A 25,866-nucleotide genomic window follows, 5' to 3' on the forward strand; every position below is an offset into this window, starting at 1 on the left:
GTTCTTCATAGAAAATCCTCATATTTCCATGCAGCTGAGGCGTATTTTTAGTTGCATCGTCTAGTACAATGCACACACAGTGCAGCTTCAGAGCTGTATGCTCCATTGTTTTAGGATGTTGGAACTTGGGAGCAACCATGATGTCATTGCAAAGATGTCAGCGGTTTAGGAATCTCAGCTCCAGGGTGGACATTGTTGCACAACCTTTACTGCCTTCTCTAAGATTCGCTCATAACATCACATCTCCAGGGACACGACGAATGTAGCGGAGCAGTGCGAAAGAGACAGGAGAAGAGAGCGTGGACACAAAGGCTCCATTTGAGCGTTCCTCTCTGTAGCTGTTGTGTAACAGATTTCAGGGTAAGGATGAGGGAAAACATGAATCATGCTGTACTCTGAAGTTGTGGAGCATGGATATTTTATCAGTCAGCTCAACTGTGCTCTTTTGTAGGAACCTTTTAAACATTTTTGGGTTGTTTTACATGATTTAATCAGTGTAGACTTCATTGTCAAGCTTGGCTGTTTGTATTAGTTATCTAATAGTTAACTGGGACATTCTCATTAGCTGCTCAGTTGCATATGTATTGCTTATAGATTGTATTGTACAGATGTCTAACAGAATATTATATGTTCCAGGGAACGCCAACATGGGATGATAAAACCTCTGGACTTTATCCATCGGGATGATATGGACCCAACTCCAGCCAGAGCAGCCTCAAGAGCTGAATAAGAACAACGAAAGACAGAAATGTCTAAATTAAAGCTTTATTTTTAACAGAACACGTTGAACCAAATCCTGAGCCAACAGACCTGTTGTATATGTCTGTTTGACCAAAAAAAGAGAGTGAGCTGGAAACGCCTCTACCACTACACTTTATCTGATGTAACTTATGTGCAAGGGTCATAGACATTATGACATCACCCATACTTTTCTCAAGGGAAGTTTTAAAGCCTGGATCTGCGTTTACCACAATCTTAAAGCTGAGGTGGGATGAAACAAGCAGAAACCTCAACGGCTGCCTGTGACAGGCACCTGTCAATCAAGCAAACACCCCCCCCCCCCCCCCCCCCCCCCCCCCCAAAGCATTTTTCTCTTTAAGCCTCATTATCTCCTTAATGGAACAATGATCTCATAATCCCCGCTGTGACACACATTAGCAGATGTAAAATTAATTCACTGAGACCTGAACTCCTTGCGAAAGTATACATAATTACTTTTTATTGCAAGAGAGAAGTTGGAGGAGGTTTCCCACTGATTTCGACACATTCTGGGATTTGATGGAGCCAGTATCCTGCAGCCATCAGAGGAGCAGCATTTTGAGACACCTCCGCATCAGCTTCACCGCTCTGCCTCCCCATTGCAGCGAGGTTATGTGTGTGTTTGTGTGTAAGAGAAGAATTAGTTCCTCTATCGAGAAGAATTGGGCATTTATCTTGTGGCTGTCACACTTCACAGTATAGATTGTTTAAATTCTGTATAATGTTTTTGTGTAATTATTATTAATACTGATTTTGGCTGGGGAATATGCTTACAATACATGGAATACATGATTTGTCTGGGCTGATGTTCTTACACGCATGAATACATATCACAAAAACATAATGAAGGGCCATTGTTGTCTGATTAAAACTAGTTAATTACTACTTGTGGACTATTGAGTTCTCCTATTTTTCCATTCGACTGGCAGCAAAAGCTCTCTCTGTCCCTGAATTGAAGTGTGGTCCCTTAGCCTCTGAATTGACAGTGTTATCTGTCCCAGCCTCTTTAACTGATTCAGGGATAATATGAAGAGTTTATAATCAAGCTATTATTATTAATCAGCGTATGGGTCCTTTGCTATGAAGTGGAAAAAAAACATTTTTAGGCAGGTCTCCTCAGGCACAAGCAGCCCTGTTGAAACCCTGACATAAACTCAGCTTTGGTCACACATTCACTTTACCCTCACACATACACACCTGAACAGTTAAGTGCTTGTGTCAAGAGGAGACTCATAGGAGATCTTTGTATAGCTTCAGGTATGCCATAGAAGAGACCACACTGTGTTGGGGTGTTTTGGCTGTTTGTGGTTTTAGGGGAAAGATATGAATGACTGAATGCAGGAGCACCGAGGTCATGTACTCATTAGGTGTATGTGAGATGCAGTCATATATGAGCTCTTCTGAGAAAGATGTTGTTGTATCAAGAGCCGTCCACACTACAGTCACTTCTCAGTTTACAGGAACATTTCACTGCTGGTGCTGATGGTCAAAGACATTTTTAAAACAACTTACTTGAGGACGTTCTGATCAGAGAGCCCATCCCACAGTGACTCATGTTCATGTAATCCAGGTATTTGAGCTTCTCTTTAGTGACCCTGAGGCACACTTAAAGGTCCTCTCCAGACATGTACAACCTCACTTACAAAGACGTTGTGACGCTGTGGTTCTTCCCACTTTCAAATTCATAATGTGTGTATATCTCCAAAAGGCAATAAAGTTTAATAGTTTGAACCTAAAATATTTTCTGTGTATTGTATCCAATATAGGTCAAAAAGGATTTGCAAATGATTGCAACGGGGGAAATGTTGATGTTTATACTGCTAGCACAGGAGCTATGGACCAGGACAGGCTGGGGTAAGCTGGTTAGTATGGTAAGTTCAGTAGATATCTCTGCACATACAGTAAGTGTAGATGTCTTAATGTCAAAACAGTTAGGAGATTTTTTGTAATTTTTTTAATGATTTCAACTACATACTTACATATCACACCTTTAAGATGTTAATACAAATAGTCAGCTTGGAAGAATAATGTGTGTTGTAAAATTCATCAAAAGGCATCTTTCCTTCTCCCTCATCAAAAATTCCAGAATTATGAATATGCAAAATTTCGTTCCTTTTTTAAAGTTTTCCTGCTGAACACAAGAGGTCTCCTACTTCACTGTAAAGTCCATTCTCAGTGTATGTGACCTGGTGGCTTCAAGGTTGTGATGAACTCTGCATGTGCATCATTATATTCAGTGAAGCACAACAATTCAACTGTAGGAACAAGAAGAAAGAAATATTTTGTTTGTAGGGGGGCTTTAGCTTAGCTGTTCTGGTATGGTCCTTATTTTGTCCCAACAAGCGTATTGCATAGCTTGCAATTGCTAACATACACAATCATCCGTCTGCGTAAGACTGCTTATATAGGGTGCAAGCAGAGCTAGGTTACAGAGATGATTAACTAATGCAACATGTCAGGATTACTGTAGTGACTGCACATGTAGCATTAAGGGTTAGGGATGAACACTGGTCAAGATGCCAAAGAGTGAGCAGAGCATGAACCCTTCCGTTCCTCCCTCTTGCAGCAGGTGTAGTGAGGATGTTGCAGAGGATTGTAGCTTCAATACTGCTCATTTTTTGCTCTGCAATTTCAAGTAATTTAAACCAATATTTTAGGTTTTCCAATCTCCTCCTTCAAGAAAATATTGTCTACCCAAATGGCAACAAATATTTTTGCCAAATGGCATGCAGCAAAGAGGCAGACAGTTACGAATATTACATATCCGACTGCTTTGCAGTGCTGTCCTCTCACTGAGTATAGCTGTTTAAAAGAGTCTTGAATATGTAAAGGATCAGGGACCCAGTATAAACCTGACTATTTACATGACACACACCCATACGCAGAAGAGCTCATTGTGATTATCTGTCCGGGGGATTTAGATTTTTCTTCTGAGCCTAGGTTGAGCTAATGCAATTGGCTCTGTGAGGGTTGGTGTTAGTAGTGCTGTGCTATTTACAGCATGTCTAAGTCTCTGACTGCATGTGCACAGAAGGTGCATCACAGTGAATGCAACAGATCAGATTTTTCATGTGGTCACATGTCAGTACTCTACAGTATTGCAGTATTTTGTGATATAGCAGTGAGTGTGGGCTGTTGTACATACTGTATAGGACATATGGGAAGGAGATTCTGGCCGGTAGTGATTTATTTGAAATCATAATACTGCTGTGTAAATATGATGTAATGTGAAATAAAACAAACTGATAAGAATGAATAATATTGGGTAATACAAAAGCCAACATAATTAGAGAAACCTTTTTAACTGTGAAGTGGATGCCAGTGTTTTTTATTACAATTTGCAATATTGAGACTCTTCTGTAATTTAATTGACTCTAGTTATTCCATTGTATCCCCATAAACATAACTACTACCAAGCAATATGAGCAATATTTTTTTTACCAGCCGCAAATTGTTGCCTTTATTATCCTACTGTGCAATGGAACTGTTGATGGGTGGATCAGGATGTAAAACTCAAAGACAACACACTTCTGTGACTACAGAATACATTATTGTCATTAAAAAAATCAACATAATGTGAGCAATCGAAGTATTTGAATTTTATTCTAATAAAATCCATCAGATTTTCAAACACAATGGCTGTGTAAGGTAATGTTGTCTATTACAACAGCTTATATTAGGAAATATCTAAGGTGAAAAGAAAAGATGGGACGCCCGGTAACTGTTTTCTAGTTGATTCATTGTTTCAAATATTTTATATAGAGGTAAACATGGAAACAAAGTATATTGTTATGTTGATGCTCATTTTTATTTACATTAAATAATAACAAAATTATATTCAAGCACATTTATAGATAGAAAACAAATTACAGAAACAAAGACAAGACATGAAAAAAATCTAAAACTTAGAACATAATTCATACAGGGCAGTGTACACCTTCCTCCTTCCTCCCCCATAGCTCTCCCCCTTAACTTATTTATTATATTGATGCTGCTGAATAGTGATCAAGTTTTTAAATCCTGGCCTGTCTCTTGTGTTCATGGCCCTACAGCTGGAGCTCCTGTATGTGGGCCTGATGTCCTTTTAGATTTCAGTTGTATGAGCACATTCTCTTTCTATTGCAACGTAGCTTTTAGAGACCACCCTCTGAATCTATACTCTTCATTGTTAAACATGACTCACAATCTTGAGTCTTGATAGCTTTACTAGAGTAAGTAGATGAGAATCTTCTTGGTCTCTCTCTCTCTCTCTCTCTCTCTCTTCCTCTCTGGTGCTCCTGTCTGTGGCTTGACCAGACATCGAAACTTTGCACTGATATTTATCTCTGGAAGTGCAAGCACTGACTGTCATGCACACAGCAGCAGACTGATACCATAGAGATGGAGGAGCCACAGGAGAGCAGAGCTCTCAGCTGGGGGTAGATGAAGGTATAACAATAATGGGTACACACTGGGACTGTTATGCACTCGGTTTTTCCACAGCTGACTTCAGCAAACCGATGTTATTAATTACTGAGAGAAAGGGATCATCTATGTAAATCTGGCTGTGGCCTGTAAATGATAGGAAATTGTACACATACATAGAGAATGTGCACCTTTTTACGCTATATAGATAAATATAGTTTACATCCAGTAACAGCATATTATGATCACATTTTCTCACTTCACTCTTACCACATGTAGAATATTTATTGTAAAAGCATGGTCCTGAAATCGTGAAGATGTGTTAAACCTGTATAACATAGAACCTTAATAATGGATATGTGCACCTGCAAGTGAAGATGGACTGAAAGTTCCCCTGAGGACTGAGTTATGGCCCACAAGGACTGCAGCTTTAATTACCCCTCTCTGTGCATATGCACACACTGTACACATATTTGAAAGTGGAAAAGGTTTCATGCAAAACTACATTGAAGTTTTTGTGTGAGACTGCCTTTTCCAAATAGAAAATTAAATGACTGCATGGTCCTCATTCACAGACAAAGCACACAAGCAGCCCAGCACATCCAGTAAAAAATCTGATGCTGCTAGTGGGATCAATATTACCATGATATCTCATTTCAGTTACACCAACTGTCTGCTCAGTGGATCTATATTTCATGCGTTACTTTGAACGTCTCATTTTCAAGTGTAAAATCGGCACCATACTGTTACATGTTTAGTTCCCCATTTCCGGGCTACTGTTTTTAAATAATCTAATCACTTTTAGTCATGGTTTCGCTCACTTTTGTGTCTCTGTGGTTGAGCCCACACAGTTGCCAATTTTTTGCACACCAGATGCAAAACATTGTCTTTCCCACTTTCCCGCATGAATTTTCCATGAGATGAAACTGATTATACACATGCACAAATACAAGACCAACTCTCTCCATAATTCAGCGCCAAGCAATAAAGCCCAATCTATGTCTCAATTATCTCAACTGGCTGGTGGCCAAGAAAATAAGAGAGAGAGAGAGAGGTGCAAGTACTGAATGCACTGAGACTGCGTGTGAATTAAATTAAAATCATACTAAATTCAATCATGGAAATCCTAACTCATGTGTCACCATCACTTTCATAATGTTAACCACTTAATTTGGACCTATCCTGCCCTATGTTGGCCTTAAATTTGGCAAGCACTTTCTTTTGGTTTACAGTGAAGTGATAGCTTGTAGATATTCAAATCAAATGACTCATCGCAGGCTGCCACTTCAGTGCTGTTTTTTTCCCCTGCTTGAGTTTTCATGAACCATAAATACATAACACATAGGGGATTTTTTTTAAAAACCATTAACCATTAAACCATCTGTCAAACATGATGTCATAGCACAGGGGTTCACAGGAGTGAGTCTTTTGCAGTTGGCCTAATTAACACGGCTGCTTAACAGCTAATTAATAGGAATAGGGAGGAAGTCACAAGTAAACTGCCAGTTTCATTTTTAATTTTACTCAAAGAGCATATACGATACAGAGAAAATGGATGTTTTGGTTTTACTTTCTGATGCTCTGGAAGTGAAATGCACACATTAAACTGAAGTGAAACACAAACATGTTACCATGAATATTCTACCAACATTAATGTGACACCACCAGCTGAGAGTAGAATTAATCTCTAGTCAGTAGACAGACTGAGAGAGACAGAGAGAGATAGAGGGAGTGAGAGAGAGAGAGAGGTCCCAACATGTAATCGGATTAGGCGACTATAGGTTAACAGGCTGCTGTCTCTCTCCGCCTCAGCCTACACGGGACGGTTGTGTGAGCAGCAGTTTTACTTTCTGTCCTAGCGTCGCTTTTGGGGTAAACCTGACGGGTATTTCCCCTCCACGTGCTCTCAAACCGCATAACTAGAACAATTACAACGTGGTTTCGTTTTGAGAGCGCACTTCGTGGGGCGTTCACGGCCCAGATGGGCGCATCGTCAATAACTCTCAGAGGATGACTGATGGGTAACTGCACGCGCGACATGCTCAACTAGTGAAGCCGACACCACGGGTGAAGTTTGTTGAATTAAGGCTCTCCTCGGCGATGTAAGTGACTTTTTTTTTTTTTTTTTGGTACGACAGTTTGTTCAGGAGAGACAGCCAGTCCCATGCCCGCGCCCCGCGTGCCAGGCTGCACTCTGCCCCGAGGACAGTGCCCTAGGCTCGGGGGCTAGATGGTGCTAATCACGGACGACAGGGATGGAGGAGGCGTCCGGGTCAGGCAGCTCCAGCAGCAGCAAAAAGTCACGGGGAACTTCACCCAAGTCCACCCGACCATAGTTGAGGAGCCCCTGTCCAACTCTGACGAGGACTACCTGGGCTCGTGCGATGAGGACAATGACGACGACGAGGGAGAGGAGGAAGACGATGATGAATTCGAAGAAGTTGACTTCGAGGACTTGGACGACTGTCGGAGCATCGCGTCGGACGACTCCTTCTACCCGCCGGATGATGTGTTCGCGGACTCGGAGCGCACCCCGTCTCCGGACAGCCCGGAGCCGATGTCTTTTTTCCAGGCGTGCTGCACCAACAACGCGGCTATCGTCCGGATCATGATACGGCATGGAGTGACGGAGGAGGAGGTGAAGGAGAAGGACAGGAATAACAGGGTATGAAGCACACAGTAGGAGCACTTTGAGTAACTTTTTTAGTAGTCCACTTTGACACCATGTCTTGTAGATGAATGTCATAGGACATATTATTGCACTTTTAGTAGTTATGGAGCAGTTATTAAAATGTTCTGACTTGAAGCCATCTTCAGACAGCCTCCATCACCTATCTGTCGCTCAATGCAACAAGTTTAGTTAAGAAGCCTCAGATTATAAGGAAGGCTGACCTGACTACATTCCAGGCCCATGCTGGCCTTGAGTTATGACACCAAAGTCTTAACAGGTCTGTAAAGTAATCACAGTAATTAACTGATACTTCGATTAAAGGGGCACTATGTAGTTTTGGAGAAGAAATTCAAACTCAGATTTATATTATTAACAGTATTAATGAGGTAATAGTACAAACTCAGAACTGTTTTTTTTTTTCTATAACTGATTAAACAAGCTGTTCACAGAGAAAAAATAAGGTCCCCAGAACACTGTTTAAAGCTAGAAAGGTGGCAGGGTCTGCCAAATATAAACAAAGCAGAACAGTATGAAATTGTGTTGTCCTTAAAGGTCAGTTTGCTTATTCAGTTTATCCAGTCATGAAAACGAAGAGAGTTTGTTTATTTAATTTTAGGCATAAAAAAGTTTGTCAATGACGATCTTTCTCCTATGATTAAAATTTCCTCCCCTGTGTGTTGACATACCTGTTTTGCAAGAGTGAGCTACCTCCATCTAGAACACACAGTTCTCTCTGTGTGTGCGAGAGCGTGTGTGGTCATGCAGACACATACATATGTATTTGAGTGTGCATCTGAATACATTTTCTTATTTGGATTCCATATGTGGGAGGTCATGCGCAAACACCTTGTACCAATGAGATGGTTGTATTCGTGCGGCTCAGGGCACTATTGCTAATGACCCAAGATGCGTTTAAAACCATAAATTCCACAATAGGGGAGTAGCAGGGTTGAATTATAGACTTTTGCTAATCAACACTGATGTCAATAGCAATGTGTCATGATTTATATGCAATTACAGTGGGCTGGCTTAAATTAAACAAAAAATAAACATTATTCACTGAAGGTGATTTATCAAAAGAGGGCCTGCTTATTGGAAATGTTATCTGCAGTGTAATCAAAGCATGTATCCCCTTCACGCCTTGTGTATCACTTCGCTTCTGCCAAAGAACTGCCGCCCAGAGCAAAGAGATAAATCCATACTGATGGAACGCGGAACTACTTTTAATTCATCTGGACGTTTCGCTATTAGTAATTGAATTAGCTGGCAGTGGGCCCTGTACTGAACAGGAATCACACGCCTTTTATCATGCACGGTTGTGACTCAGTGGATTGTTGCTAGGTTAGTTTTTCGTAACACTGACAAAGCCCTTTTTTCGCATTCACATCACTTTATGTCCTCACATACAGAGTGTAGCTGTTGTTTTTCGACCATTGGCAACTAAAGAGAGCCATTAGAGAAGTGTGTTTAATTCTTCAGCTTTCTGCATTGAACACTTACCAGCTGGTCTGAGTTTTCATACGACTGACTTTACGTCACAGATTTGCGTCTCCGACCTTCAGGCTACCCCCATCTGTCTGTGTCTCTTCTACTGTTTTACTTTTCTTTACATCTCTCACCACCTCCCCCTTCTTGTTTCTCTTTGCTTATGTAATTACTGATGAGGTCATGTAGTAAAAATAGGAATTACTTCACTGGAAAGTAAAGATTTCTCTCTATGTGACATGTAAGGTAGAGGGGATTCATTTGGTAAGGACCTCAAAACACATGCCGGCATTGAGTGTTTACCATAAAGACTGAGAGACAGTTATGCGTTTGCATAGATAAGCAGGATGTGTGCTCTTGACTTTGCTGTGCCCTGTGACCTCAGGGACACTTCGTATCCAGACACAATACAGGTTAGGAAAAAGCCATGCATTGGAAACACATGTTTACATGAATCTGTTAAGCTCATTAGTGCATGTGTGTGAGTGTGTGTGTTCAACATCCTAACACAGATGTCAACATCCTGATAAAGCAGACAGTTTGACAGTGTGACGTGCGAGACAAAGAGGCTCCAGGGTTGGAAATTTCCCTTTTCGCCCTTTAGCGGTTTGTATGGACATTTTCAGTATAATCCTTTTATAATCTTGGAAGACGAAGAAACTACTGAAGAGGTTGTGTTTAATTATATTTAAAGTAAATGGAACTATTGCATATCAATAATAGGATTGATAGACAATACATTTTCAATTGTCTGGCTGCGCAGAGCTAGTTCAAACACATAGTTGATTAAACCAGTCTAATAAATGAAAAATATTAACGTTAACACTGATACACCAGGCCAATCAGAAAAAATTGGGCTTTAATAGTATTTTGTAGCCTACGTGTTCTGTTAAATAGGCTCTAAAGCTGCAGAAAAGAGGTTCAGTCATAATATTTGATGCACTCAAATTCACTTCAACAGAGAGGTCAGATGTCAGAGTCAGCTACAGAGTGGCAGCCCAGAAGCTGGTGGGGAATCTGTTTTGCATAAAGTTATTTCAGCATGGTGGATCATTTGCCAACACAAGAGATTAACCTGAACCTTTGGTTAATGGTAGCCCAATTAGTGCATTCACTACCTGCTGCTGCACAGAAAAACAAATCAATTTTTAAAGGATGTGGGTGACATAAAACATAAGATGTGTGTGGTTTGATGTGCTGTAGCAAGCAGGAACGTTGGGTTTTTCTGTACCACAAGGGTCTGTTTTTGTCTTTGTGGCTTATAGCCAACAACAATTTACATCCCATTAATATGGTCCAGAAGATTTTTCAATATGGATTAAGACGAAGACATGCAAAGAGGGTAGAAAAACAAGTCCAATAGCCCGGAGCAAAATTTGCTAAAATTAACTGGTGTGATATAACAGGAAAGGATAAATGTTCCAAAACGGACCCTTAGGAATGCAATGGAAGTTTGACAGACACAACCTGAGTTGACTTAACAAAATGTCATTTTTTTTGTACTGAAAGATTAGTATAACCTTTTAATGTTTTTTTTCCCAGCATGTTTTGGGGGCCTATTTTGAAAACTAACTGCAACCTCGATCACAACCTAAAAAGCCAGACGCACACTTAAACAGACAGGGTTCATCCCCAGTACCCTCAGAAGACTGGGAGAGACAGTCCATTTTTAAACTAAACACAGTGTGCTAAATTTAGCAAGAATCTTAATGACAAGCCATTATGTAGGTCATAATCAAGTACATGTACTTAATTCTCCTTGTATATGATCATGGCATTGTAATTATATATGATGTCAATGTCAAAATCCCTATCTTTTTAGTGTAGCACTGTGATGGCTGATGCTCTCTGTGAGATTTCATGAAAAAACTGGCATCATCTCTTCTTAAGGTTGACTGTTAGGAGATGACCCTGACCCTGTTTAGGAAAGTGTTTCTCCTCCTGGCTGTGATTTGGTTAAGTTGTCATGCTCACATGAAAATTCACACACATAACACACAAACACAGAATCCAATCAACTTGAAATGAGGCCACGCTGCCTGATTCTGACCTCTCTCTCTCTCTCTCTCTCTTTCTCTCTCTCTCAGACATGCAAACGCACTCTACTCATCCAGAACACACTCAAATTTTCCAAATAGGGTGAGATCAGGTGAAAAACAAGGACATATAGTAGTTGCAGACACCAGGCAACAGGTGAAAAAAGTCACCCGCAGAGTGTCAGACAGCCAGAAAGTCCAGCTGGCCAACACGCAGATCGACCGTCAGGCCGACAAGCCGGCAGACTAAATGAGGCACAGGCGGGGGGGTGGGGGGGTGGGGGGGTCAGAAATTTGGCTGTGCAGATGGTAACGAGCATGATGCTGCTAGCAAGTATAGATGAGTGGAAAAATCAAAGAGACAGTCATACACATCTGATTTGATGCAGCCATGTGAACGCTCAGCTGCAGACAGAAAGACGGTTAACAGAGAGGCTATTGACAGAAACATGGCCCAGTATGTCTGTGTCAGTGCTTCTTGTGTATGCGATTGAGGGCGATCTACAGTGCGTTTGACTGCATGTGTGTGTGCATGTGCTTGAGCACGGAGATTTACTATAAAAGGGAAGAACAACGTTTTGTATTTGGTTTATGCAGGCTGCAGATGTACAGGTTATCCGCTGTCCCAGATTGAGCTTCGATCAGTATTTATGTAGTTCACTGGACCAATATGGACGCTCGCACAGAGCTGATTAGTTCTATCACTTTTAAAACCTATTCTAGGCAATAACTGTAAATGTATTATTGGTTACAATCTGCTTACAGTAACGTCAATCAGTCCATCCAAGCTTATCTAAAGATGCTACAGCTTGGCAGAAGTGCAAACATGTACTTCTGTCTACTTTACGTGATTTGATTAAGACGTCATTGATAACATAGTTTAACATTGACTAAGAAAACTGTAGTCATTTTATGTCAATAAGGAATTTTAAGAGTTGCACTGGGTATTGTGTCATCGTCACTGGAGCCAATTATTACAGCATTTTTATGTTAACTGTAGACACAAAGATCTGTCTCTCTCCCTCCCCCACTCTGTCTCTGTGTCACTGACTGATACGGCTAAGCCTTTCTATTCCTAGCTCTGGATATTTCCCAGATTACTTTGGCGAGTGTGTGTGTGTGTTTGTTTTTGTTTCTGTGTGCGTGTGTCTGTGCGGACTAATAATAAGTTGATAAGAGTTTGTGTGCGTGTGTGCATCAGAACCCACTGACCTTGATTGCAAATGTGAGCTTTAGTTACAGTTCATCTGAAATTAAAAGAATCTCTCCATATATATACACACACACACACACAGTGTGTATATATATATATATATATATATATATATACACACCATATCACTCTGGTTTGTTAGAATGTGTGTATTTATTTGGTCAAAACTGTCCTTACCAAAAGTAAATTCATATTTTATTTGTATGAATGCAATGACAACCCTATGATATTGGTGTATTTCAGTTGGTGGGTCTTTTTGATACAGATTGAAGATTTTCACCAGCCAGAGATGAGGTTAAAGCAGTCATCTTATTTATTATTATACAATAATGTTCTTTGGTTTCAAACACACTCCTCAACAGACCTGAACTGGCTCAGGGCCAATGTTGTGTGCAGGAGATGGCCAGTGGCACTGAGCAGGTTTTTGAAACCACCAAAAAGTGATGAAAAGTCATGTCCATTGGGAATCAGTTCTAATATTAGCAAGCTAGGCTAGCTAGCTTCCACTTAAAGGACAAGTTCACACAAAAATGAAAATCATTCAGTCATTATCTACTTACCTCCATGATGGAAAGTCGGGTGAAGTTTGGTTGTCCACGAAACATTTCTGGAGCTTCACAGCAAAACTTCACACCAACACAGCATCCTCCTTTTCATTCTCATTCTTCCCATCGACTGTAGTAGATAGGGACTTGTTTTAAAACCTAAAAAAACTACCATAAAGACCCATATAATGGCTCCATACAGCTTGTCCGGTGTAATCCAAGTCTCTGTAAGCTCTGACATCCCCAGTTGATTTGAAGACGTTATTTACACCCTCTTTGAAGCTGAAGCTGAAGGGCTTCCAGAGTCTTGGATTACACCATACGAGCTGAATGGAGTCATGCTATGTCGTTTTTTTTCCCTCTTTTTTTTGCATGGGGTTGAGTTGATTGAGGAGGAATTTAATTTTGAGGTTTACTTACTAAACTTCTACTAAAGGGACAGACAGCTTATATTGGTACTGTTAGATATTTATGTGAAAAGAAGAAAAGCCTTCACATTTATAGGCCACAAGAAAGCACAGAGATTGCTACTACAAGTATAACGTTAAAGTGATCATAACTCAGAATGTTTCAGTTATGATACTATAAGTATCAAGAGCTCAGACCATGTGCACACAGAACAGTGCTTCACACCACAGGGCATTTTGGCCTTAGTTCAAACCCTTTGTATACTACTTTATACTTTACAAGCTATTTTAAAAGAAAAGGGTCAAGAAAAACTGCACTACTATTAAAGGGACGTTTGGGTGTGCATTAACTTTAGGGGTAAAAACACATTTTATGAATGCAGCTGCAATTCACTGTAAAATGTAAAAAAAGGAGATTACACCCTTAGGAGGACATAAGTCTCCGTCCATGACATCTCGCCCACATGCACTGCACACACACGCTTATCCATCCCTGGCAGCACTTCTCTTGATTGTTTCAGTTTTGTTGAGCTGCCAGGTAGTGTTATTTTGCCTCCCTTTAGCCTCAGAGTTAGCTTGATTAATGAGTTTCTGCAATCGTATGCTTGTGCGTTCATTTCAGTGGTGCTCTTCTCTCAGATTCTTCAGTCACTCACACTGGTGAAATGCATCAGAACACATATTCTTGTGTGCATTTCAGAATGTGCTGAATAGAAAACTAGAGCACTGGAGAAAAAGGTAAAAAAGAAAAAAAAAGAGAGAAGGAAGTTAAATCCTTGTGCGTATTTGTGCGTGAGAAAGGTTCACAGAGAAAATAGGACAATGTCAGACAACTGAGATTGCTCCAGACATGCTGCAGGGCATGCTGCTAAAGTACATCACAGCAAGGCTGGAGGGTTGCCAAGAATGTGTGCGTGTGTGTGTTTGTGTGTAAGAGAGAGACATAGACAAGCTCTACATGTGTGTGTCTAACCAGATAGAGCTATCTGGAGCTGTGCCAGCTGTGTAAGTGAATGTCTCCCAGACAATCCACTAGTTAGTCCACAGGACCTCTCGGCACCTTTTCCCCTTAAAAAATCTCAGGACTGACAACACTAATGCGACTGCATCTCCAGCTGCCTGACAGCCTGACTTGTTTAAGTCAAAAGTCTAAGTTCAGCTTGTCTTGCAGGTGTGAAAACCTCCACTGTACATGTACTGTAAATGCTGCAAGACATTGTTATCATTTGGCATAGCACAGGCTTAGTCGCTTAGTTGCTATCTTACTCACACAGCTGTAATTATAGGATTTACCAGACCACCACATGTTTTGGGATAACTGGCAGTGCATTGTCTTGATGAAGGTGACTCATGTTGATGAAACATGATGCTGACATATTCTTGACGCTGGTTAAATTAAATAATAAAAATAATAACGAAAAATAAATAATGTGCAACATGATACCTTTTTGAAAGATTTAGATCTTAAGTGTAGGTGTGAGCTCTTCATATTTGACTTTTACATGTAACTCTACCCTTCCACACACCCTGCCAGTATCAAGTTTGTGTGTGAGGGTTGCAGGTACGTACCGGGGAGGTTGGCACAATACTCTGGAAGTTTTCTATAAACCTCCAGGCCCCCTCTGTACCAGTCTTCAGGTTTTTCTTATGTGTTCATGTCAGCGAGACAGAACTTTTGATTACATCCACATTTGAGTTTGAGAGAATAATTTACTGAAGTAACGCAGTGTGCTTGGGAAGCGAGCGTAAAAACGCATCGTGCCAAGAGGTGCAAAGCATCAAGGAGATTTTATGAGTGCTCATTTGAGGAGAACATCATGTCACAGCAGCATGAACAGAATCAGGTCTGCTTAAGCAATGTCAAATTTGGAACGAAATGTAACAATTTACATAACACTTTAAAACTTTACTCTTACCGGAAAGTTTGATTTTATTTCTCTGAAGTCTGAACTCTGTGGCACAGATCTGATACTCAACTGACATTAAATATGCACAGTTTAGTAGTGTCTTAATAAAGCAATATGTCCTGCAGACAGTTCATTTTCACAGCAGCTGGGAGGGGATAGTTGATTTTGCTTGTTTTAATTACCAAGTCTGTGCTGCCATACCTCACAAACAAAGGACATGTGCTTTCATCGTATCGTATACTTTTAGAGGATGTGCAGTTTGACATAACCAAGCAGAGCAGTGTGCCCCCAATTTTGGCAAAGTTGGTTAAATCTCATGCAATGTATCCACTGAAAAGCCTTCAAAGTTGAAAACAAACATAATATGAATAGGTCTAAGTACAGTGGGAAATAAGTGTAAATTCAAATTAAACTGTAGCAGAATACATAAATATTTGCTTGCATCTGATGTATGCACTGTCGGTGTGTTATGACATGAAGTAAGTCTGACGGGTTGACCTTTTCCAGCACGTGGCTTCAATCAAGCTCTAATGAAGAGTCCCTGTAGAGTCTGCCAGTGGTTGCCAATTAATAGGTCGTTATGAAAAACACATTGTTGTTTGCTTGACTTCGTTGCAAATTAAATTTTTACCAGAGCTCCGGCAACTTGAGCTACACTTGTGAGCCTGTGTATGCAAATCCTACTGACATTATTTAGCTTTGTTTTCTCATCTTTTGCATGGAATTGGAGTACAGCAATACAATCATTTTCCTAGAAACAGTTTGATGACCACCCCTTTTCACACCGTGTGCCATCACAGGCTCTCCAAGTACCAATATTATGAGGTCGAGCCATATCTCCTCACTTTTTTGTGCTGTTTGCGGCTAACGTGTCTCAACACCACTGTAGCTACTAGCAGTTATTATTGGTTCAGTTGTCAATTTCAGTTTCAACAGGGCGGCTAGAAATATTCCCCCCCGAGACGCATTTCTCTTCCTCACAGTGCCAGTTTGGAGCCACATTTGGAGTTTTTCATTTTACTTCCTCTTACTGTTTTATGTAAAAATCCCCCCCCACACAGTTGTCATGAGCGTTAAGTTGGATGTTTTAACATGGTGTCTCATTCGGATTAACTCGCTTTTGGAGTTAGCCTCAAGTGGCTGGTAGTGACTACAATTTTTGTCACATCCACATTAGCTTCATTTTTCAGTGTCAGAGCTTGGTCATTTCTTCATAAATGTCTTCTCATCACTTTAATCACATCATTTTTATATGTTGACTAACACATTACAGCATCACAGCTGTGCTCAGAGCCATCTCGTAAAAGTCATTTCTCTCCAACAGAATAAATCTATAAACACACCACGTATATATGATATGTTAATTGAGAACTCTGTGTTCCCAAATCCTACTTGCCGCTCCCCCTCCGTCTCCTCTCGCTCTCTGGTGGTAAACTTGTTTGTCTTGGCTGATGAAGTGTGCACCTTCCGGAAAGCACCCAACTTTTACGGGAGTTTTTCCAGGACTCACACGCTCACAGACTAACATTTACACACACACATAAAAGGGTTCCTGTTCTGTCTTGAACACACACAGGCGCACAAACACATACACACACAAGTACACAGCAACATCAGACAGCTTATTTTTCCACTGAGTTCAAGACGGTTGAGTTCTCATTGGAAAGACAACAGTTGTCATATTTATTCAGGGGTATTAGTTTTGAAAGATGCACAAAGATCCCCTGGTCTCGTGGATTCCTACTGACACTGCCGGGATCGCATTTTTCTTCATACTACTTCCTCTATGTCAGCACTTTACTGCAGTTTTACTTCATCTCCTTTGGCAAGTTTTTTTTTTTCCCCTGAACATTTTTGCTGATTCCACCCTTAAGCCTCTCTCCCTTCCCCTCGTCTTTTGACTCATCCGTCTCTATCTGTCACTTTTTTTCTCAGATAGGGCTGTTGGTCGCCTGTTATCAAGGCTACGTGGACGTCGTCATAGCGCTCTCTCAGTGTCCCTATCTGGATGTCAACTGGCAGGACAGCGAGGGAAACACAGCTCTCATCACCGCCGCCCAAGCAGGTAACACACAAATGGACACAGTTTATCAGACACTGGCTTTGTTACGTACACACACACAGAGCTTGGCACTAATGCTGACACAGAGGAGCATGAAAAACACAAGACTGTACACTCAAGCTTTTTGAAACAGAAGTGATGACTGTGTGAGGACCAGCTGTATGGATGTGGATTTCGCCTGTCCAAACTGTGACAAGTGTGAAAAAGTATTCAGCAGCAAGCCATCCTTATGATTACAGGCTCTGTATTGTACAGTTACCATTGTTCGTCCCTCTGTTCTTCAAGGCCACATAACAATCACCAACTACCTGCTCAACTACTACTCTGGGTTGGACATCGAGAGGAGGAACTGCCACGGCTTCACCGCTCTGATGAAGGCCGCCATGCAGGGGAGGTTGGAATGTGTGCGCTCGCTCATGATGGCAGGTAAAGAGAGTGACACAAAACGTACAAAACTCTAATGTAGGCCTGACAGGATAAATACTTTTGTTGGACGATATATTGTCCCAGAAATAATTGCAATGAACGATACTCTAGTCAAGTCTCAGTATATCAGATATCAGTCCCAAGAATGAATAAGCCCAAACAACAAGTCTTTGTAGTGTATTTGTTGTATATTTGTTTGTGCATGTTACACATGCACAAACAAATGTTTGATGTTACACATCTTAAACAATAAAAAATAAAAAGCAAAAAGAAGACCATTTAAATAAATGTACATTTAATTTATATTAATGAAATGACAGCAGATTCGATCTTGTTGTACTCCAGCTGACAAGTCTTCTTGGTACAGACTGGTGATGTTGGTATAGGTCTGCCCTAATAATTTATTTTTGCTGGTTGATATATTGTCCCAGCAATAAATGCGATAAATGATATTATATGCTAAGCGCACCCTTTTAAAGAGCAAAAAACATCTAATTCTTAATATTCAGACATTGAAATTGTCAAAATTAAAGTAAAACAATATTAAAATATCCTAAATAAATAAAACAACCAACCAACAACCAAAACAATAAAGAATGTGAGAAAATGGCGAGGTGCAGCATGATATAAAATGTTAGTAACAATCTTATGTAAACAAACACACATGTAAACACGACAAGAAATATCAAGGTCAGCAAAATGGTCGAGGTCGTATACATACATCAATAAGTCGTGAAGAAACATATGATGAGTTGATCACCTAATTATCATGACAGGGCTACTCTTCTTGAGTAATCATGAAGGAGCAAATGTGTAGATTTCAACACAGACACAAAGTGATTAAGCTTCAGGAATGTCATTTTACAAATTACCTGGATTTTCTGTTGGCAGATTTTACTGATGACAGGCACAAAAGATGTTTACTCTGTCATCACTGTTCCATCATGGCAGCTCAGAAAACTCTGAACAGATTTTCAGAGAATTGGTGGACAGATGGACAATTTGAATACGTTTTGGTCGTGATCCAGATCTGTGTTACTGGATTATTATTCTCTCTTTAGACATGACTATGAAACAAACTGAGATATTTGATACCAAATGATAGAGACAGGCTTCATTGTCAGGATTTAATTTTATTGGTGTGAATGACACTTTTGAGATGAATTCTTCAACTTGTTGATTTTGGTATTAATTGTCCTAATCCTATGAGAGTTGTATCTTTGTGTATCCACCTCCTGCCGTGTCCTTACATTGACATCTTTTCCTCGTGGTGTCCACCAGGAGCTGCCCTGAATGCCAAAGACTACGGCCGCCACTTCACAGCGAGGGATTGGGCCTTATTCACAGGCCGTTATGAAACTGCCTGGCTGATGACACGGCTGATGGAGCGGCCGTGCCCCCGCCAGTACTGCGACACATTCAGGTAAACTCATTGCTGTTTATCTGTGTGTCTGTCTGTCATGGGCAGTATCTCACATACCAATATCTGAAGAAATGATGCATTTCATCACTGCATTGCAGTATTTTTAAAATTGTGTTCCAAGGAGGGGAGACGGAAGGCAGGCTGGTTTTCAAAGGGACTGAAACATTAATAGAAATCATGAAGAACTGCTCTCTTTTTTACGCTTTAATGTTGCTAAAAAATGTGTTGTTATGATGAGGTACTTTTCCTCAAGACACTGAGTTATTTTGGAAGTCCTTTTCTCTAAGTCTTTCACTGGGAAACTCCACGCCACAGCATCTTGAAGGGCTGTCTAATGAACACAGTCTATATCTGCCAGCTGGCTTTGTAGAAAACAAGTAATCCTGACTAACATTCTGGCTATGTAGATCTGGACAAGTCATTTCCTCATTAGCGTTTGTGCGCAGGTCTTGATTGACATATTTGGATTCATTGCGTCTTTTCTGGTTATTTGCTGAAAGACACTGGGATTTAGGTATGCCCAACAAGGGCAAAGAAAATAATAGTAAGCTTTGTTTATTTAGCACCTTTTAAAATGCAGTTAGAAAGTGCTTCATAATAAAAAACAGAACACAATTAAAACAAAAGATAAGAAAGAAACTAAAAGCCATAAAAACTGAACACATTAAAAACACAAAGAGAGAAAAACAGACGCATCTGAGGATGTCAGGGAGCGGAAGGGACAGAGGAAAATAAAATATGAGTTAAATAACTTAGGGCAAGGCCTCTCAGGGCGTCGTAAGTAATCAACAATAAATCCAGGTAGCCAGGCTCGGGAAAATTAATCAGCTCATCCAAAAGTTTTGGAAGAGCTGGAGGCAGGAGAGGGTTTTTTTTTTGTATTACTAATGCCAGAAAACAAGGAATTACAAAAAAGTTCTGTGTTTTAAATACAAGGAGGATCAGTGCTGGTGGCCACTGATTAACTAGAAAGGGAGAAGAATATATGGCAGCAGGAGTAAACTGTCTGGAAACTGCAAAAATGAGCACCAGCCACTTGCATATTTCACCCGCATTTGGCCGGTTGTGGATTTCCTTCACTCACCAGCCAATAAACAATGCTAATATACTGAGTGGCTTTCTTCATGATGCTGAAGAATCAACCCTACAGTGCGCAGTGGATTTATATCAAATTTTCTCCCCCAGTCTAGAGTGGCCCCCGCTTGCATCCCTGGTAGCCAAAGCCCAAGAGCCCCGCGGCTGTCTGAAGCGCCTGTCGGACACCATGCGGCAAGTCTTCAACATCGCCAACGTCACCAACCCTGAGGACGAAGGTGTCATCGACCACATGGTTTCTGTTACAACTGCCATGAGGAGCCCTTTCATCGCTGTGGCGTGCCATTCGGTGAGTAATTAAGCTCTAGATCAGGTGCACTCTTCACTATCCACTGCAATCAGCATCTAACAGCGTCTCACAAGATCCAAGAACACGTCTACTGCAACCCACACATCACAACACACCAACAGGCATTTTGCGAATGTAAGCTGAGATAAGGTGAAGCAATTAATATACAGGTGACTAGTCTGTGTGATAAGGGAGGATTTTTTAAAAGTCTGTAAATGTGCTCTCCTCTGCATTATTCCTGGTGGTGTCTGCACATGCTCAGCATAGTAGGAGATATCAGGGCTTATTTTCTTATCTTCACATAGAGCCAAACATTCTTGTAGAAAGTGAGAATCAACTTCCACAGACTTAAAATTTGACTGAACAGTGCACATATATTACTGTTTCTTATTTAATTAAATATTACGCTATATCAGTGGTTCTATCACTGCTGTTTCATGCAATCAGTGTGCAAATAAACTAATGATAACATTGTGGTAATAATGCTATTAAAGGATAAATGTGGTGCTAATTTATCTCTTATTCTATCAACAAATTCTCTGTTTTTTCATGGGATTTGTTCGGAATAATTAAAGGATATAATTAACACGAGCGTTATCTGATAAGCAAGTTATTCATGCAAGATTACCAGTGATGCAATACTGCAAATAAAAAGGAGACTGAGAACTGCTTTTTGTTTAAAGGAAACCAAGAATTCTGTTATTATCACTAATGCAGTGCTATTAATATTACATTCCTGATATTAAAAATATCAATACCAATCAGAGACTGTGGATTTTGTTTCAGGTCTGTCCCGACAGCCCCCCAAGTGTAGGGAAACGGCGTCATGCAGTTCCTGAGATCGTCCGCCAGCAGCGCGCCAAAGAGCTCCGCTCCGTCAACCCCGACAGGGTGGACAGCCACCTCAAAATCTTCGAGAACTCCCGGGTCACAATGGTGGCAAAGAATTCACAAGACCGCAGGGCCAGCCTTCAGGCCCAGAGCCTGGTGCCTCGACACAGGAGCTCCAGCCTGAGCATAGTGGCTTATAACGAGGCCCTGGAGCTGCGGAGAACCAGCCTGCTGCCCATGCACATGGTGCTGAGGAGGAGCAGCGTCCGGCCGGGGTTCAGCATCCCCAAGGTGAGGGTGACCAAGGCGCCCGCGTCCACTTATGAACCAGAAAAGATCAGGAGGAAAAGCAGCTCCAAAGATGGAGGAGGGCACCTGCTGCAGATCCCGAAGTGGAGGTACAAGGAGCTGAAGGAAGAAAGGAGGAAAGCCGAGGAGGCTGAGAGGAGGAGGCTGGAGGCTGTAACCAAGAGACACCTCGCTGCTGGGAAAAGGAAATAATATCATTGCCTCAGAGGATGCCATGTACACTACCCCAGAAAAGACTAAATCTGGACAGACCATTAAGTTTGACCCATTTTTGGCTTTAATATTTTTCTACACTTTATGAGCTCAGGGTGAGTCTCAAATTACCAGCAGTGTTCCTAAAAGAGGACAAGGGACTTAAGGTTGCTTTTGTCTGCTCAGGTTGGTGTGGTTGTCGGTGGTTTGCCTCTTAAAAATGGCTGCCAGACATGTGACAAAGAGTGTCAAAGTGAATACCCAGGGGATTTGATACTTGAAATGTTTGTAGCTAACTTATTTTTTTATATTTATTGCTTTTTGATGGAGGGCCAAGTCTATATTTTGTTACGCTTTGGGTGCTCAGTACAGCACCGTTTCTGTAGAGTGTGACACTGTGTTGGAGCAGTAGACATTTGTTAACACATTCTTTCAGACTGTAAACACAGCTAAGATTTGTTCCTCTTACTGCCTAAGAATAGAAGCAATTTATTAAAGATGTTCTGGATTAATGTCTTTATATTAATTCAGTGGAGAATACTAATGGGCATGTCATATTGACTGAGAAAGCTAAACAAAAGCTTACATAGAATCTAATGGCTCTTAGATGCTTTTTGTTTTGCTTTATAATGACGAACCCATGAATGTATTTTGCATATATATTTTATATTAGAGATTTTAATGCTTTTTGATGACAAACTTTAATTTTTTATTCAACATGGACTTTTTCCTGTGTTTTCTAGTCTTAATGTTGGAGAGCAAGAATGAAATGTAGAGCACTATTGTGATGTAACACATCTCACCATGTAGGAATTAAATTATTTCCAAATGTTTACATTGCAAAACTACATTAACACTGGTTATAATAGTGATAAACTGACATGCAATGACTGAGAGTACAACATGCGCGAGTTTGGTGTTACAGGGTGTGGATGGAGAGGACAAAATAAACACTTCTGCTGACAGTGACTGTGGGTGTGATTGAGCCAAATATTGATGCGTTATTGCTGTTTTAATTTCAAAAGCCTCAGCCATGTTGTGCAGGAGAGTTAATGAGAAATTGATGGGATATTTTTGCTCCTCCATCTTAGCACTGGGGGCACGTGTTTCACCCAGTAACAATAGCAAAAAAATGACTCAGTAGTGATGTGAGTTTGAGAAGCTGGGGTGAGCCTGGGTCAACATGACAGGAGAAGTAGAATGGAAGTGATAATCCCTAAAACATATGGACCTCTCTGATAAAAAAAAAACAACAGCCAACCCATTACAGAACAAGAGGTCAGCTCAATGTTTTAACATTAGAACAGTGAAAATAATGGGGCAAAAAAAAAAAAAAATAGCCGTGAGTTTAAACACACAGAGCCACGGGGAGAGCAGTGATATAACATTGTCGGATTTTTGAGAGCACAATTTCACGGTCCTAACTCCCCATGGCGATTGCAGCTTAAGTGCCATCCGAGAGTGTGTGTCTAATATACATGGTGATGACTTGCTACGGGGTTACAAGGGGTACCGCGCAGCCAAATCATTTCTTCAAATAAACTTCATTGACTTCAGAGTGGCAATCTGCTTAGATACTGCCCAGAGGAAGTCATTTGAGCACGACAAAGGATGAGCAGAGTGCACATTCACTGAACTCTGCACTTAGCAAACTGTAAGTGGTTGCAGGATTAACATATTTAACATTAACATAAGGAAATGTTTCATATGAAAATGGATTTTTGCTGGCGATGCAGTCTCATGGCCGTGACCTTATTCATTTGCAATGCACTTCTTTGTTAGTGTTCTCTCAGTCAGTACAGAGCATTGAAAAGTTTCTTTGGAATACAGAATGAAGTAACCTGTAGACACTTACATGCCTACATTTGTGACATGTTTGCATCTCTATACAAAGTTTACTCATACAGAGTGTGGGAGAATGGACTGCATGAGTGCGTTGCGCGTATGGGAGAGACACAAAACCCATCAGCCCTGAATGCATCAGATAATATTTAGGTCATGGTTGTAGCTCAAACAGCTGTTGGCTTAGATTGTAACCTGAGATTATGAAGCGCTACAGGCTTGGTCAGCGTTCCCCCCCCCCCGAACCGACCGCCCTCCTCCTCGTCACCCTCCCCGACCCAAATCCCTCATAGAAATTCAGAAGTGGATAAATAAACAGGACATCCATCCACTGATAGTATGACAGCTATTATGTCATGCTGTGATGCTGGAGGCTGGGATTGAGACAGGATGACCTGATTGTAGGTCAGCGCTCAGTGAGTGCTTCTGTCAAACCTGTGAATTTGAGGTGGAATCCTTAATTGGGGCCCTCTGCTGGTTGGTTTTGTCACAACACTTTTTTTGCATGCAGGATGAGGTGACATTGTGCATTTTTATGAATATGACAATCCTCATTTACATGCTTAATACTCATTTTGAGTGAGTTATATATTGCTGAATAATCACAAACAATGTCATAATTGCTGACACCCCTTGATAAATCAGGGTGTTTTTTTTTATTATGAATAAGTATAAAAAAATTAGAATGTGATGTTTTACACATGAGTTTTTCGATTAGGATGTAATATTGCATGTTGATAGGTAACTGTTACTACATTGTCACTACATATACTTGTCAAATCCTGAAATCAAGCTGTTAATTATTTTAAAACATGTGCAATTTAATAAGCAAGAAGTAACATGAAACAGAATCAGTGTGTGTATCTGAATATGGGGAAGTTTAAAAAGCTAATTATAATTGAATTGGTACATTTTCAGTGAACCACATCTGAGGCCTTTATCTATAAACAAAGTATTCTGAAAAACAAGATCCTTACGCTCACAATGAATTTCCCTCATTTAGTATGAACTGAATGTAATCTCTTCCAGTGCTCAGGCTATTGGAGCTATATAATTTCAATTCCTCTTTTTAGTATTCTTTGAAATGATACTGTGATGCAATCAGGGGATAAAGTAGGTCCCTCCTAATGAATTCCATTTCTGAAATGCTGAAAAAGTATGAATAAATGAAAATGTCTCGCAATTAAATCAGCATCAGATTTATCTACAACGTCTGAACTCAAAATGAACCTCAAGTGGTGGTGCCCCTGCTGATAATAAGTGAGGGAAAAAGTTGGTGGAGAGCAGCTCTCTGAAGCAAAAAAAATCTCCTCCGAGGAGTTCTGATAACACCAAACTTGATAGAAAAGTTATGCATTATACTTTCTCTTAGACGTTTTCTACAGAAATAGGTTAGTTTTACATAAAATCCAGTCAACACTCTGTTTGAGGACTATGGTGTGACGAATGGATGAGTAAGCTGTTTGGTGAAGCTGGAGCCATAATGTCACTGTAACTTTGTCACTGTGACCCTGCAGCCTTATCAAAATTAGCTGGAGCACATCCAAACGGTCCCCATGTAAATGACTACATACCTTTTTCTCCCACTGTTGCCTGCTGACTGAGTAAACGGCAGCATCGGTGGAAGGTTTTCCAGCAGCTATGTAACAGAAATTACCGGTCTCAAGTAGCTGAAACCAGTTTGAGGACCACATGTCCAACAGCTGGTGGTGTATACTCAAGGCTGATGTAATAAAGTGCCTCTAATTGAGAAGGACTTAGTGCTGAGGCTAGAGTGCTTTAACTATAACCTTGGCTGGTTTTATGATGTTGAAGTAAGTGAAAAAAAAAGCACGTTCCGGAGTCAGACAGGCACCAACACACTCTTTTGCCCACTGATTCACGATTGAACTTGAAGCTGACTAACCCTCGAAAATCCAGTCACAATCTACTCAACCTCATGCAGGTGAAACAACAGGTGTTTCGTCCGT

At 40.7% G+C, this 25,866-nt stretch overlaps 1 protein-coding gene across 1 annotated transcript; it reads left to right on the forward strand.

The window, feature by feature from the left end:
* Positions 1-6,903: 6,903 nt before the first annotated feature.
* Positions 6,904-23,000, forward strand: ankrd33ba (ankyrin repeat domain 33ba). Its single transcript, XM_084340214.1, has 6 exons — positions 6,904-7,828; positions 17,363-17,492; positions 17,775-17,915; positions 19,197-19,338; positions 20,524-20,722; positions 21,509-23,000. The coding sequence occupies exons 1-6, from the start codon at positions 7,394-7,396 to the stop codon at positions 22,052-22,054; spliced, it is 1,593 nt and encodes a 530-aa protein (XP_084196340.1). The 5' UTR covers positions 6,904-7,393; the 3' UTR covers positions 22,055-23,000.
* Positions 23,001-25,866: the final 2,866 nt, after the last annotated feature.

Source organism: Pagrus pagrus (assembly GCF_965226575.1).
Source record: "Pagrus pagrus genome assembly, chromosome: 20".
Classification (NCBI taxonomy): domain Eukaryota; kingdom Metazoa; phylum Chordata; class Actinopteri; order Spariformes; family Sparidae; genus Pagrus; species Pagrus pagrus.